The sequence below is a fragment of the Protopterus annectens genome, chromosome 1.part2 (genome assembly GCF_019279795.1).
Source record: "Protopterus annectens isolate FY-2018-M chromosome 1.part2, PAN1.0, whole genome shotgun sequence".
Lineage (NCBI taxonomy): Eukaryota > Metazoa > Chordata > Ceratodontiformes > Protopteridae > Protopterus > Protopterus annectens.
In genome coordinates, this window is record NC_056727.1 from 651,828,107 (window position 1) to 651,845,729 (window position 17,623).

At 39.5% G+C, this 17,623-nt stretch overlaps 1 protein-coding gene across 2 annotated transcripts in view; it reads right to left on the reverse strand.

Annotated features, from left to right (window-relative positions):
• KIF26B (kinesin family member 26B) overlaps positions 1-17,623 on the reverse strand; it is a 1,779,156-nt gene that overhangs the window by 174,411 nt on the left and 1,587,122 nt on the right. For both annotated transcript variants that reach the window (XM_044058109.1, XM_044058116.1), the window contains 2 exons: positions 12,119-12,281; positions 333-3,729 (listed from right to left, as the gene is read on the reverse strand). In XM_044058109.1, coding sequence (XP_043914044.1) covers positions 333-3,729; positions 12,119-12,281 — 3,560 coding nt within the window. The remainder of the gene's footprint in view (positions 1-332; positions 3,730-12,118; positions 12,282-17,623) is intronic.

Consider the following 17,623-nt stretch of genomic DNA (forward strand, 5'->3'; position numbering starts at 1 on the left):
GTAATGCATAGGTAGGACCGTCTTATGTATTATCGCCTCCTTCAAACATTTCTACCCCTTGACTTGCCTTCTGCCTTGGTCATATGCTACAGCACCACACCTTCTATGTACATGGGTAGTCTTGTGTCCAGCATTCATGCAGCCTTTTAACAATGGTTTCTATCTCTGGTGACAGCTCCAGTGAGTCATCCACTGAACCTCCATTGAACTGTTAGCTGGGAGCATGTCATGTGACCAGGCCCCCTGATTCTCTTTGGTACAGCAGTGTACCTTTAATAATACTTGAGAATACTGAAAAGGTGATGCTGAGTGTGTTTACTTTCGTATCTTACCTGAGTTAGTCCTTTTCTTTGGAGATTTAAGACTCCGGCATCTTCCGCTGATTGAGCTGCTGTTTTCACTCATGGAGTCCTGAGCTGAAGAAGCACTTCCTGTTGCCTCACTGTCTCTTATCATACTCTCATAGCCACTGCTTCCACCACTGTGATAAAATAAGGCTGTTTTCCCCATGGCCGGTGGAAGATCTCCACTCAGTACACTACTATTGTCACTGCCATGGCCACTACTACAGCGGTGAGGCTTCCTTGGTGGGGTAATCTTGCTATATGGTGAGGGAAGTGTATGAACTACAGGCTTTTCATCTGCATGTAGAGCTCCTCGTTCATCCAGATCTGATGATTCTCTTAGAAGACTCGATCTTGCACCAACGGCTCCTTGAAGTAGCTCAGATATGCGCCCATTAACAGCTCTTAGAGGAAGTTTAGAAGCTAGCCCAGACCCTCTGTTTCTGCTAAGTGACTGGGTTGACCATGACATGTTTTTTCCATTTGGAGGCAAACTTGAACTTCGTCCAACAGATTGAGGCAGAGATTTTGTAGAGAAACTTAATGTCTTAGTGCAAGAAGAGGACAAGCTACGAGACTTTGGACTTGCCAAAAGAAGCTTACTCACTGCAGATATTTTGGACTGGTTAACTTTTGGAGAACCTCCTGACATTTGAGAAATACCAGAGTTAGTTGGTGATGAAACAAAACAACGGCTCAAGCTTCGCCCTGTTCTTGGCATAGTGCTGTCTCTAATAGGGCTCACCTTTGAACCCATCGAAGTCAAGCTTTCTGCTCTTTCCAAGGAAAAGCATTCATAATGACTTGTATTGGATCTGCCTAAAGAATTTGTCCTGCTTGCTAGTTGCTCAAGTTTGGCACTGAATAGCTTACTGCTACTATCTGTATTCGAACACTTTGGCTTTCCATTGCACAAAAATTCATCAGGTGCATTTGCAATGGAGGATATGGCAGGATTTGATGAGCCACAGTTGCCAGATGTATGTTGTGGACTAGCTCTGTTTCTTTGATCGAGGCTTGACTTTCTAACCGGAGGCAAAGGTGGTGTTCCTTTAGGGCGTGTTAGAACACAATGCTTAGGTGAAGAAACTCGTCTTTCTAAAGTTGCCTTTGGACTGCATGGAGTAGAAGCTTGTGACGTGGCAGCAGATGTTCCATTACTGTCTGATCCATAACAGGAAGATCGAACAGACATACTGTCTAAGTCTTCTTGTTTGCTTAGCTTTTGGAGTCCTCTGGACAAGCTTCCATTTCTTGAAACATCAACTGAATGGAAAGAGCTCTGGCTACCAGAACTTGAAAGAGCCATTTTACATCCATCAACGATCCTTTTTTGGCTGTCGCTGCAGATGGGTGAGTTTGATGCTACTCCACTACTGCTGCTACTACTGCTGAGTCGGTCGGAACTTTGTTCACTGACAGTGTCAGCATTGGAAATATCGCTGTCTTGTTTGGGGGATTCCTCACGCTTCATCCATGGGTCCTGAAACTGCATTTCTTGTCCATCACAAGACTCTTCATTATTGTTTTCATTGACTTTTGTAGTCAGTTTGGAGGTTGACAAGATATCACTTGGCGTTTGAGATGTAAGAGTATTTACTGCAATGCATGGATAAACAGTGATGTTGGTCTTCATGGGGATGTAATTTTCACAGCTGGTCAAACTTGAGATCATGACAGTAGCTTTGCCCAAAGAATTAATGTTGACACTTTTGAAAGGTGACACCTTACTTAGAATATCATTTGCCTTTTCTGGTATAATGTACAAACCATCCCGTAAAGTATGCTTCTTATCATTCATAAACAACGTACAATCATCCTGAAGTGCACTTAGGAGCTCAGCTACAGGTGGATCTGCCAACCCTTCACCTTGGCCATAACATGTCTGGGCTACAAAGCTATGGCCAGATTGCTCGCCATCACTACCAGTACTCATTTCACTGAGCCATGAGCTAATGGAGGAACGCCTGCTGCCTGAATCTTGACCCTTGTCATTATGGCCTGGTTTATTGAGTGGCAAGAACTTTGTGATGCAGACTTCAGACACTGCAGTCATATTAGAATAGCACTCCAAGTCCTCACTGATGCTACTGATAATACTAACCGGTCTGGAACCTGAAGCCACAGCCTGCACAGAGCAATCACTGTTGAAGCTGATAATACTAGTTGGGCGCCCATTATCCAGTACACCACTAATAGTTAGCTCTTCAACCAATGTGAAAACTAGTTCATCCTCTCCATTTAACTCCAAAGGCTGCTGAACAGTAACTGTAGTCATGTTTGTGGCCTCATCCTTAGATTCTGAAAGTCCATTTGAACATTGGTCCTCTGACACTGTAGTTTCCATGGAACTGCCACTATGACAAGACACCGATTTTTTTATTATCTGAGGACTCATTCCAACTGGAGGTGTTCTGATCTCTGGCTGGAGAAGTGATTCCACTGAAATAATTCCAGAGCAACTATTTAAACTCTGACTTGGAGGAACAGCAGGACAGGGTAGCACTCCTTTTTGGGTGTAGACTTTGCATCTCTGAGACGGAGAGCTTGGGGGTTTATAATCTGAGGTTTTGGAGAGGCTAGCAATGCCAAGTCTTGGGGAACCCATAGGTCTAGGCTTACTTTCTACAAAGCCGCTAGCTGACAGGGACTCTCTGCTGTTGTGTAGATTACTATGATGTGACATCTGCAAGGAGTCAGAGTGACTACTGCAGCTGCCTGTTACACTCCTGGGTGAGGAAGGTGCTGACATTTCAGTGGGGGTAGCTGTCTGAGTACAGCACAGCCCACTCTGTTTAGTGGTATCTGAAATATAACTGTCTTTACCATTCACATCCGTCAACTGATGTACTATTTTTGCTTCTGCTTTACAGTTCTCTGACACATGTTTGAATTCCACCAAAGCAGGTTGCATACCGTCAAATCTTGGCATCTGGTTTGTACCATACTGAACAGGAATTTCTTCAAAAGGAAATGGAGTTGTTTCTTCACTGCCATCAATGCAGTCCAGTCTTTCCTGCAACTCTGCAAAGGTATTACATTTTAGGCAGTCCTTTTCAGAACTGTTGGCAGATGTCTCAGTATTACTTTCTTGTTTTGCCTCGGGCTTCATTTTCTGTAAGGAAGGGATTATCGGAACAAAGTCAGGTGGACCTTCATTATCAGTAAGCTCCTTGTCAGAAAGTGCTGTGCCATTTGGGCCTACATAGATGACAGTGTCACATGACTGTTCACTGCTTGAGGAATAGTCAGGATCACTTGAAAGACCAAGCATTGGAAGGTCTGGATCAACCACATTTCTGGCATGAAATGGTCGCAGCTGGGTTGGTCTCCTCATCCTTCCCTCCTCACAGGAGCTCTCTCCACCAGAAGAACTTGACGTGTACTGAAATAATAAAAAAATACATTAAAATGTATTATATTGTACACCACATTATTTAAAAGATAAATATACAATTAGAAAACATTCTTCCTTTTAACATGTGCATGTCTGGGACAATGCAGAAGTTTCAAAATTAAAGGTTACCTAGCAACTACCATTTCATTAAGAAATAAGTTAATTCAGAGAAGCTGCAAGAAATGAAACTTCTTGCCCAATAACAGTCCACAGGCCAGACCAGAAGTCTGTACTTTTTTGTACTGTTTTCTTTATTACATTTTTTACATTTCCAGTGGGTTATTTATCTCACAACCCCTCCTGGAATTACATCTATTCCCGCTCATTAAATCTGAATTAAAGCACAACAGATTACTAATATCAGCAACAATCATACATATGTCTGAACAACAAAGACGGGAAGAAGAGAGGCATAAAAAGGTCAGTTTTATTTGACTAAAGACAATGTGCAACAACTGCTCTTACCACAACAAACACAACACACAGACACAATACTGTCTGTTTTAGCTAATGAAGTATACTGACTACAGTACAACACAGGCATATAATGCTCCATACGGAAGCCAGGAAGTGGCAAGCTTGAATAACAGTGGCTCTTTTTTATTCAAGTAATGACAGGAAGAAGGCTGAGAGAAAAAAACAATCTGCATCTGACTTTTCATCAAGAGTTCAGACACCAGTCCACTGGCTAAGTGGCTTGTAATGTTGAGGATGTGACTATGGGAATGACCTCTGCAACCAGAGTGCTAACAAAAAGTGAAATCTCCACACATCTGAAAGGCAGCTCTTCTTCTTTGGGGGAGAGGTTTGGAGGCTGGTGTTAATTTGTATGTCATTCCCATCTAGAAACCAAAGGCAGAGCAGGTTATGCTCCTCATACAAGATGAGTAAAATGTACAGAAATATGGTGCACAATGTGTTCCAAAAATAAATGATGAAACCAGCAAACTGTGGCAAACAAACACTATTTAATACACTGTGCTAAAAGCACATACTGAATATAGGAGAAAGAAACAGGCACAATATGATGACATCATACTCTCACTTCCTGCAACTTCAGAACAGAGAACATGAATACTGTGACCTTACAACGGTCATGCCTAACCTTAAAACCATGCTTTTATACCCTTTCATTGTAGAATGCACAAACACCTGTTTCACGTTGTGCCTTCTCACATGCATAAGGGCAGGCCAATGGCTGCAAACCTACATTCCTTGTTAGAACAAATCTCTTTCTCCTACTTGTGGTTTATTCCTCATGCAGGAACACTAACCCCTCCAGCAATGATTCAGATGTGGAACTGTAGCTGAGTCTACACTACAGACTGAGTGAATGTATGATGAGCGCAAGGTGCAAAGACTCCCAGGACAGAGGTCAGCAAATGTACACATAAACAACAAAGAGCTTAGAACCCAAAATATATTTGTTTTATTAAAATTTGTATCTACTTACTATTTCCAGCTTTTGTTTCTCTACCCCCACATCATACTTATTTATTGTGACCTCCCTCATCACGGTGGGTTAAATTACACCCATTGCCAGATTACTCCCATCTGCCTTTCTGGTAGCACGTGGTATTCAGTGTGAGAGTTCGCACTTTCATTGCTGATACCTGTCTCTTTACCTTGAGGTCAGCAGTGCAGTCCATTATTCTAGGGATCACCTGCAGGGATGTTCATTAAAGGAAGGAATGCCACCAGCAAAGATAATTGTGAAGGGTGCTACCAGAGATGATACAATTCCACCTCCAACTCTTAGCAGATGGAAGACATAGAGTACCACTCCCACCACCTGCTCACACAACTGTATAAGGATTGTCCCACTACAATGGGTTCAGCAGCTGAAAAGTATAATGCGTTTGATGGAATATCATTTGACTGTATATAAAATGAGGCATAAGGAACCAGACTGCTAATAAAAAAAAATTGTTGTTTCACCTACTAAAATCATGCAGTGCTACAGTGATCTGCTGAAATGGTCATGTTGCTAATTCTCCAGAATGTTCTCATTCAACTTTTGACTACCTATCTCTGCACATAACTTCTGTAGCTGTAGTACATCACTACAGGAAAGAAATAAAAAGTTGGAAAATCAAGTAGAAGGAACACACAATGAAACACTGAATTTTACTAAAGCCCAAATAGATTAGAAATTCCTGTATTTCCCAAACAAATATAAAGAACCATTACAATTAGCTAAAAAACAGCAAGACATCTACTTAGGTAAGAAGCTTTAAAAAGTAGCCAAAACCTATTTTCCAAGAACTATTTACTCAGTCTTAGCACCAGCAACCTTTGTGCTCAGATGGTCAAGTTTCATTACATTACTGATTGGCAGTACTATACGAAGTGATTACTGCAAAGCTCAGAAGATGTGATGCAATTTTTTATGTACCAAAAACTTCAAACCCTTCAAGAACCATTTATTGCATTACTTATTTAATTTAAAACAAGTGAAAAGAAGCACATCCAAAACAAGAAGAATGGCAAAATCATGCAAGTCACAGTTAACTTGATCCGTGCTCAACCTTTAGTACTGACAGGGACAGGGATGCCATCTATGGGTGACTCACAGCAAAAGTCAAGCTAAATGAATCATGGGAAAAGTAATTATTGTCATGAAACAAATTAATTAATGTATTGCTCAAGTGCACAGTTGATCATGTAGTAACCTATGTTAAAAATCTCCTTTCTAAAGTAAAACCTTACACACTAGCTGCAGAACAGCTACCTGGTGACTTTCTACAACTAGCTGCTACTTCCTTCGCTTACCCTATACCTATTCTCATTAACCGTTCTATCTCTGAACAGTCCACTCGTCTGGAAAATACCTCATGTCAAACCCTTTCATAAAGACAATCCCTATACTGATGTATCCAACAACAGACCCATAACTATTTTGTCACCACTTGCCAAAATCTTAGAAAAATGTATACACAAACAGATCTTAGACCACTTTCTCTCAAATAATCTATTATCTAATACACAACATGGCTTTCAACCTAGGCATAGTGCCAGTATAGCTATAATTAGCTTTACTAATACCGTAAATCAACTCAAAAACAAAAAACAATTTGTCTCTGCTACCTTCCTAGATATGTCAAAAGCATTTGACACTGTTTCTCATCAAATATGTCTCAATAAACTGGCTTTTTACCTGTGCAGCTCTGAAGTCCTAAGCTGGTTTCATAGCTACCTGTCAGAAAGGAAAAAAGCTACTTTATGGGACAATAAACCCTCCCCACAGCTCCCTATATATGTAGGACTCCCACAAGGATCTATCCTTGGCCCACTTTTATTTGCAAATCCAGCCTCAATCATAATATGCTGATGATGCTTACTTATTCTGCTCTGCTCCCTCTATCAAGGAACTCCAAGAAAAAAACTCAGGCAGCCCTCCACAATATTGAAAACTACTTAACAGCTCATCAACTTATACTTAACCCCAATAAAACCAAGCTTATGGCCTTCTATAACACCTCAACAACAACCATCCTCCTATCTCTATTTCCTCCTCCAATAGCACTAAAATAGAACCTGTTGAACATACAAAACTTCTTGGTTTCACAATTGATAGTGGACTTAAGTTTGACAAACTCCTTGCACTAACAATTAAAAAGGTTCATGTCAAACTGAGTTCTCTCTGTAGGGCTAAATGATATCTTACTGACCATGCCAGACTCGCAACAGCCAGAACCCATCTCTTATCTTCTCTGGTTTACTATTCACCAGTATTTACCAGTCTTTAAATCTGAACTGAATAGCCTTGAATCTTGCTATAACAAAATAGCCAAATTTGCCACTAATCAGTCTCAAAGATCTCACCATTGCACTGCCCTTCTCCAGCTGAACTGGTTAGAGGTCCCTCACCTGCTTACTCCGAATCAGCTAATAAATGCCCATACAGTCTTATATAAACCTGACAACTGCTCAGCTCTATATAACCTTGTCCAATCTTACACTAACCTAAAATCTCTTAGGTCTGCTGATAAAGTATTGTTGAAGGTTAACAAAACCCAAAACTTGCTGAAGGTTAACAAAACCCAAAACTATCACGATGTCTCCATATACTCACATACCGTTGCCAAACACTGGAATTCTCTACCTCAGCATATTCTGTCCATCACTGACACACATTCATTTAAACAGTCCCTAAAGGAATATTTCACCAAACACAGACTTTGCTTGTGTTCTCCACCAAGCTAACTAATTTAACCCCATACTGTCTAACTTCCTTCTCTGCAGCACCCATTGTCAATATTTCTTGGCAATTGAGCCTTGTTAGCTTCAGCTGTGATATTTTCATCCTACAAAAAAAAAAAAAATATATATATATATATATATATATATATATATATTTTTTTTTTTTTTTTTTTCTGTCTGTATGAATAGTATAAGCTCATTGTACTACCATTATGCTTTTAGATACAATGCTGAGGAACTTGCATTTGAACTCCTATTGTAATTGTCATTTGTACAAATGTATAATTACGTAACCTTCCTTGGAGCTTTTCTCTCCGGTTCTCCTCTGAAAACGGGCTTCTGGCCCAGTTGGCACCTACCTGGTTATCAAATGTAAATAAATAAATAAATAAATAAATAATAATAATTTTTCAAGACTAAAAATGGAAACTTTTGGGGGAAATTTAATCAGAAAAGGCTATAGAGTACCCAGGACTTAACTGAGACTTTTCCTGTGCAATACCAGAAGCCTACCTGTGGATTTACTAATACCAAACCAGTGGCCGAATAAGAAGAACCTATGTTTGGAAGTGTGAAGCAGCTTGATGAGAGCTGCAATACCTGAGAATTCCAAAGAAGTTTGACCTGGCAAACCCAGACCTGGAATGTAGGCAGAATGTGTACTTTTTTAGTTTTGCATCAAACATGAACTTTATTTTAATTTTGCACCTTAGGCAAACTGTAACAGAATTAAGACACTCTCTCCATCGTTGCTTGCTACATCCTGTACAGAACTGTAGGAAACTTGCCAAACACTTGGCATTTTAAATATAAGATGGTTCCCTACTGGTAAAATAGAAACAATGGTGACATGCACAGCTTTTATCTATGCATTGTTTCCATTGTAGACAAATCATATATAATCATCACTGACTGATAAAGTCTGGCACTCATATTTAAAGAAACTGCAGTACACTGCACAATTAATATTTGTAAACCACTTTTATTATATAAGCAATTAAGAAAATGCAGAGAAATAAATACAGAGGTCTTAAACTAATACAGTGGCATACCAACAAACAATAACCATATTCAAATAATTCTGGCAGCAAGTTGTTCAGTTTTTTTACCCCATTATTTACCAACTGTGCATCTAAATAAATATAAATATTTACCTTAACTTTACTTACTAAGGGAACATTGCAACATGATAATGGCATGACATTTTAATATGTTTATATGTTCTGATATAAAACAATCTTGAAATAAATTGATTCTGTAGTACCAGCAAAACAAATGTCAGTAGGCAAACTGATCTTAACTACAAGGATGGCAGTAGTAACCCAGCTCTAAGCCTTTTCAGTAGTATACATGAAACTGCCAACTATTTAATCCTGTAAAGTTAAGAACACATTTCTTTTTACACAGAGAAGACAGCAGTCAGCAACAGTAATTAATCACAGAGGTGAAGGTGACCTCATCAAATCAGTATACAGAGGCAATAGCTTGTCTTACAGTGTCTAGATAATGTTCTCCAATACAAAGCTGCTTCCACTTTGGTATAATGGAAGTTACACTTAACTGCAAATTCTGACGTTAATCTCAGTGATGTGTTCAAGATGATGGTGCATCTAGGAATTTAGCCCAGTATAAATATTGAGGGTTATCGTTGTCGTCTCACAGTAAGACGCTGTCCGGTTCGATTCTCAGCTAGACCATCTTCTGCATGGAGACATGCGTGAATGGGCGTACCTTCGTTGAAGGTTGCGCATCAGGGCTGGTAACTCGGCATGTAAAAATCAACTACCAATCATTAGCGGACTGGAGTTCCGCTGTGGCGACCCCTAACCGGGAAAAGCCGAAAGACACAACATAAATATTGAGGGTTATGACTGGGTCTCTGATCATAACCATGCTATTATGTATCTGAGGCATGGATGAGAAGAAATTCTCTTCAAGACTGAATACTGAGAGGTGCCTCATGGCATCCATGGAGAGAATACATAACAACTAGTTACGACTGGTGAGACCCGATCATGGCTCTTTGCAGTTCATGGCGTTTTATCTACTCCATATACTACCTGTTACAAAAAAAGAAAGAAAGCTGAAGTAGTTTACTGGCTTTGAAAGCAAGTAAAGCACTTAGTAAATACTGTCACATTGACTGCAAGCAAATATAATTGCAGGAAGGTGTCAAAGACAGTTTTTAAATACTGTCCTAAATTAAATAAGATACTCATAGTATAGACTAATGTCTATACATTTCCTTGGATATATGAGAACCGATATTCCGGGAGAGTTGAGAAAGAAGACGACTCCCTTCACTGATACTAGACTGAAACAGTGCTTAGGGGGTATTGTTATACACCTCTGAAAGTGCTGTTAAGGTTTGGTCTCTCACTACAGAAGTGCATTATGGGTTTATCTTTTCTGATGTTACAGCATAATCACAACGATCCATGCATAACAAATGATTTCATGTACTGCAATTACATATGAAACTAAGGATGTAATTTACATGACTGGGTGCAAAATAGCCTATATACAGCATATTCAGTGGAGACTAAGTGCAAAGTGCATATGCAATGTTTAGAACATCTAATCAGTATGTGTATCACCAATGTAGTAAACCCACAGCACCAGTACACTCCAACAGTGCACAAGAACATTTTCAGATGGTTTGATATTTGTTATTTTACATGTGACTATACTACCAAAAGATGGTAACATAGAGGATAGATTACTGCAGGTGAAAGTCAGTTTCATTTTCGTTCACAAAAATTAAAACTTGAACAATACTATAAAGAAGTTGCTGAATTTGCAGCACATATCCATTTCAGAACCCACCACTGTATAGCACTGAAAATCCTAAATTGGTTAGACCTGCCACATCAACTAACATATACACAGCTTCTTACCACCTATAAAATTGTCCAGCATCCATCTACCTGTCCAGCACTAAAAAACATACACAACTATGTTCCCAATCGGTCAGTGTGATCCAGTGACCAAAAACTCCTGTCTGTCTACAAACCTAGCAAAACTTCTAGGCATTGTCCATACTTGTACAAGGTTGCTAAGGCCTGGAACTCCTTACCTGTACCCATCAGGTCTATACCCTCCCTCCCATCTTTCAAAATCACTCTGAAAGACTTCCTAGCTAAAATCTGTCTCTGTTTTAGCTTAAAACCAAGATAAACTATATCCCTAAATGTGAACAAGTACCTTTTCATTCCTTATACCTCTTACTCTCCCTTCTTCACTTACTTCCTTAGTGCTGTCTAATTCTCTTCCCTAACTTTCTGTCTAAATATATTATAGGTATGTTCATATTGCAATTCCTATTTCTATTAGACTGACATACTTTTAATTCCTCTACAAACTGTCTAAAATGTTTCTAAATATTAAATGATTGTCATACACCTTGTATCAATTTTTAACCAATGTTTTTATATTATGTCTAATTTGTTATGATTATTTAAACTGCAGATGTTTTTGTTTTATTTTTGAATATTGTAAAGTTATTGTTCTTAACATGTTTTGCAGTAATTTGGAGCTTTTCTCCCTCGGTCTCGGCTGAAAATGGGCTTCTAGCCAGTCAGACTTTCCTGGTAATGAAATGTCAATAAACAAGTAAATGTTGAAGTGTCATGATTTAGATTTGGTAAGAATGAAGTAGAATTGTTCAGTTTAAAGGATATAGGTGTTTATTTTATATCAGCATATTTTACCACTGTATATAATGTGCATTTATTTACTACTGCATTTTATTTTTCCATAAAATTCAGTCAAAAAATGAACTCAACACACATGTATTATTCATTCATTGTTATGAAAATAACCTACTGTGAATACACTACAGTATATGAAACAAAGCAGATAGCACTTTGTTTTCAGTGAGGCACTAAAAATTAAGATCATTATTAGTATTAAGAATTTTCAGAATGCAGCCCATCAAGTATACACATGCATACATGCATACACATACTCATCCACACAAATGAAAACAGAGATATGTACACAAACATATGTACCCAGAAACATGCAAAGATGTCCAAAATCACACACGCACACATACATATGCATAGACACACACACACACACACACACACACACACACACACACACACACACACACACACACACACACACACACACAAACACACACATACACAAACACCCATGCAGACTCTACCTTAGTCTTTTTCTTCTTCATTCTCAGCACTCTTGAAGCAATCTGAATGGTGGAAAGAGTTTCTGCATAATTACTTGCTGTGGCAGAGATATGTGCAATCATGGTTGTTCTGCAGTTCATGTTTCCCAATGATTCACGTAATAACATTGTAAGTTTACTTTCTCTAAAAAAAAACAAAAAAGCATGTTTACATTACTAAAGCAGGCAGAAGGCACAGAATGCAGAATAGCAGGTGCAGTCAACAAACTGAACTTATGTACTGCTAGCATTTTCTTTACTGTGTTATGGAGTGACTTTCTGCAATCCAGAGATATTCTAAAGCAATGTTTGGACAACTTTTTCCTTTGCGATATTTAGCGCTGGTGTCCATTTCTCATCATAATTCAGTACTGTGGATAATCACTGCTATACTACACGGAAACATGTCTCAAGCTATTTCAAATCTCTGTTGTTAAAAAAATCCAGACTAAATCAATAAGTAAATAAATATATACCCCCCCCCCCCCCGTGGTGTGGCTATCAGAATAAAATTACCAGTGAACAGTTAATACAACTGGTTAGGATTTGTGCCTCAGTGAAGCATTTAGTGTAATAGGATACTAGAAAGGGAAATCAGTTACACAGTGACACAAAGCTATTGCTAAGTCTCACCATAATAACTCACCATACAGAAAGCACTATCAGGCAGATAAATTCATTGACTATTTGCTTTGGCCATTGAAATACTTGCAGACTCAATACGTAATAATTTAAAAATTAGAGTAGTAGATGTTTATGATCAATATAATTCTAAAGTAATGCTCTTTGCTGATGACATACTATTAAGCAATAACCCACGCCTGGGTGTGGGTAATGCTGGATTTATCCACAGTGGTTTGGTCATGAGGGCGAAGCCCGAGTGGCCAAACAAAGACAACCGTGGGTAAATCCAGCATTACCCACACCCAGAAGTGGGTTACTGCTATTATACAATGACATTATTTAAGAAATAAAATACATACTTTTTTTAAATAATGGCATTGTATAATGCCACCGTGCTGCCCTTCCGCAGCTGTCCGGTATCCTGAAGCAGTTCTGATGTACTGCATATGTGTATGATTACGCAGTACATCAGAGGTGTATGTAGAGGAAGCAATGGCAAAAGGAAGATCTCCGTTGCTTTTTTTAAAGTTGCCTCGCTATGTTTAACATAGCGAGATATCTTTAAAAAAAGCAATGGAGAAAGGAAGATCTCCGTTCCCTTTTTTAAAGCTGTCTCGCTATGTTAAATGAGTTTAACATAGCAAGACAGCTTTAAAAAAAGGAACGGAGAAAGGAAGATCTCCGTTGCTTTTTTTTAAGATATCTCGCTATGTTAAACCCATTTAACATAGTGAGATTACAGCAACGGAGCTCTTCTGTTCTCCATTGCTGTCTAACACAAAAAAAGTAAAAATTTATACTAATGGAAAAAGTCCAGGCGACCGGACCTTTTTCCATTAGTATAAGTTGGATTTACAATAGGCATGCTGACCAATCAGCGTGCATGTTTTGGAATATTAATGGGGGGGTCATTGTATAATTAGCATTATCTAAGACTTTAAAAGAACTGGATATATTAATTGAAAAATTCTATAGGACTTCAGGACTTCATTTTAATAAATCAAAATCAAAATATTTATTTTTAAATAAAAAAAAGAAATACAGGTCAAGGGAAATCACATTATAGGAAAACAAGAACCTACTCTAAAGTATTTAGGAACTGAGTTATGTAAAGATAATAACGAGCTAGTTTGAAAAAACTATAGTAATCTCATTAACGCAATCAAAATGGAATAAAACAATATTAACATTTGAAGATAGACTACAATTAATAAAAATGGTTTTACTACCTAAGACTTTGTATATAGCATTGGCAATGCAGTTGCTTCCAGAAAGAAATACCCTTAAAGAAATAAATTCTTGCTCAATAAAATGTTATGGTTCGCCAAAAGAAATAGAATAGCCTTAACATATCACATTAGACCATGGAAACAGGGAGGACTAAACTTTCCTGACATTGAAACATATACAATGGCATTCATATCTAAAACTATTACAGACTGGATAAATCCTAATTATTTTGCTAACTGGAAATAATTGCTAACTGCTATATATTAATATGCAATATAACAAAACCCACTAAAACACATTTGATTAATTATTATATCAATTCATTCAAAAACTCATTAATTCATATATAGATTTAAAGCTTTGGATTGACCTTTTAACACCATTCATCATTACAAAGAACTATCCACATAAAATTTATAGAGAAATAATTAATTATTGGGAACAGACCCAGCCACTGGGGATGCACAAGCCAGTGCATTTCTTTGTGCCGGTCCCAAGCCTGGATAAATGGGGTGGGTTGCATCAGGAAGGGCATCCGGTGTAAAATTCTGCCAAATCATACATGCAGACAAAAGTACACATATACATACCAGATCAGTCGAGGCGCAGGTTAACAACGACTGCCACCAGTACTGCTGGTCAACAGAGTGCTGGCGGAAATTGGGCACTGTTGGCCGAAGGAGGAGAAGAGGCGGAAGGCATGGCCGAAGGCTGGTAAAGGCTAGGACTGTGATAGTGAGGGTCGGAACTTTGAATGTTGGCAGTATGAATGGTATAGGGTGAGAGCTAGCTGATATGATGGACCGAAGGAAGGTTGGTATATTGTGTGTGCAAGAGACCAGATGGAAGGGGAGCAAGGCTAGGTGTATTGGAGGCAGGTTCAAATTGTTTTATCATGGTGTGGATTGGAGGAGAAATGGCGTAGGCATTATCCTGAAGGAACAGTATGCTAAGAGAGTTTTGGAGGTGAAAAGAGTGCCGGATAGAGTGATGTTTATGAAGCTGGAAATTGATGGTGTAATGATGAATGTTGTTAGTGCATATGCTCCACAAGTTGGGTGTGCGATGGATGAGAAAGAAAAATTTTGGAGTGAGTTGGATGAAGTGGTGATGACTGTACCCAAGGGTGAGAGACTGGTGATTGGAGCAGATTTCAATGGGCATGTTGGTGAAGGGAACAGAGGGGATGAAGAAGTGATGGGTAGGTATGGTGATAAGCAAAGGAATGCAGACGGTCAGATGGTAGTGGATTTTGCGAAAAGGATGGACATGGCTGTGTTGAATACATATTTTAACAAGAGGGAGGAGCATAGGGTGACATACAAGAGTGGAGGAAGATGCACACAGGTGGATTATATCTTATGTAGAAGGGTCAGTCTGAAGGAGATTGGAGACTGTAAAGTGGTGGCAGACGAAAATGTAGTTTGGCAGCATAGGATGGTGGTTTTTAGGATGACGTTGGTGATCAAGAAGAGGAGAATGAGTGTGAGGGCAGCACCAAGGATCAAATGGTGGAAATTAAAAAAGGGTAACTGTGAGGTGATGTTCAGGGAAGAGTTAAGACAGGCACTGGGTGGCAGTGAAGAGTTACCGAACAGCTGGGTAACTACAGCAGAGCTAGTAAGGGAGATGGCTAGAAAGATGCTTGGTGTGACATCTGGAAAGAGGAAGGAGGACAAGGAGACATGGTGGTGGAATGAGGAAGTACAGGAGAGTATACAGAGAAAGAGGTTGGCAAAGAAGAAGTGGGATTGTCAAAGAGATGAAGAAAGTAGACAAGAGTATAAAGAGATGAGGTACATGGCAAAGAGAGAGGTGGCGACGGCTAAGGATAAGGCGTATGATGAGTTGTATAAAAGGTTGGACACTAAGGAGGGAGAAAAGGACCTGTACTGATTGGCTAGACAGAGGGACTGAGAAAGTAAAGCTGTGCACCAGGTAAAGGTGATAAAGGATAATAAGGGAAACATACTCACAAGCGAGGAGAGTGTGTTGAGCAGATGGAAAGAGTACTTTGAGGGGCTGATGAATGAAGAGAATGAGAGGGAGAGAAGGTTGGATGATGTGCTGCTAGTAAATCATGAAGTGCAGTGGATTAGCAAGGAGGAAGTAAGGATAGCTATGAAGAGGATGAAGAATGGAAAGGCTGTTGGTCCAGATGACATACCTGTGGAAGCATGGAAGTGTTTAGGTGAAATGGCAGTAGAGTTTTTAACCAGATTGTTTAATGAAATCTTGGAAAGTGAGAGGATGCCTAAGGAATGGAGAAAATGTGTTTTGGTACAGATTTTTAAGAATAAGGGTGATGTGCAGAGCTGTACTAACTAGAGGGATAAAACTGATCAGTCACAGCATGAAGTTATGGGGAAGAGTAGTTGAAGCTAGGTTAAGAAGGGAGGTGATGATTATTGATCAGCAGTATGGTTTCATGCCAGGAAAGAGCACTACAGATGCGATGTTTGCTTTGACAGTGTTGATGGAGAAGTACAGAGAATGTCAGAAGGAGTTGCATTGTGTCTTTGTGGATTTAGAGAAAGCATATGACAGGATGCCTAGAGAGGAGTTGTGGTATTGTATGAGGAAGTCGGGAGTGTCAGAGAAGTATGTAAGAGTGGTACAGGATATGTACAAGGGTAGTGTGACAGCGGTGAGGTCTGTGGTGGGAGTGACGGATGCGTTTAAGGTGGAGGTGGGATTACATCAAGGTTCAGCTCTGAGCCCTTTCTTATTTGTAATGGTGATGGACAGGTTGACAGACGAGATCAGACAGGAGTCCCTGTGGACTATGATGTTTGCAGATGACATTGTGATCTGCAGTGACAGTAGGGAACAGGTGGAGGAGACCCTGGAGAAGTGAAGATATGCTCTAGAGAGAAGAGGAATGAAGGTCAGCAGGACTAAGACAGAATAAATGTGTGTGAATGAGAGGGAGGATAGAGGAATGGTGAGGATGCAGGGAGTAGAGCTGGCGAAGGTGGATGAGTTTAAATACTTGGGATCAACAGTTCAGAGTAATGTGAGTGTGGAAGACAGGTGAAGAAGAGAGTACAGGCAGGATGGAGTGGGTGGAGAAGAGTGTCAGGAGGAGTGATTTGTGACAGACGAGTACCAGTAAGTGAAAGGGAAGGTCTACAAGAGGGTAGTGAGACCAGCTATGTTATATGGGTTGGAGACAGTGGCATTGATAAAAAGACAGGAGTCATAGCTTGACGTGGCAGAGATGAAGATGTTAAGATTTTCACTGGGTGTGACGATGATGGACAGGATTAGGAATAAGTATATTAGTGGGTCAGCCCAGGTTGGAAGGTTTGGAGACAAAGCCAGAGAGGCAAGATTACGTTGGTTTGGACATGTGATGAGAATGGATGCAGATTATATTGGGAAAAAGATGCTAAGGATGAAGCCTCCAGGTAACAGAAAAAGAGAGAGGCCTAAGATAAGGTTTATGGATGTGGTGAGAGAGAACATGCAGTTGGTTGGTGTGACAGAGCAAGATGCAGAGGACAGGAAGAAATGGAAACAGTTGACCTGCTGTGGCGACCCCTGATGGGAGCATCCGAAAGAAGAAGAAGAAGAAGAAGAAGAAGGGAACAGAAGGGCTTTATCCGTTGATTTCAATGCATCAAATAGTTA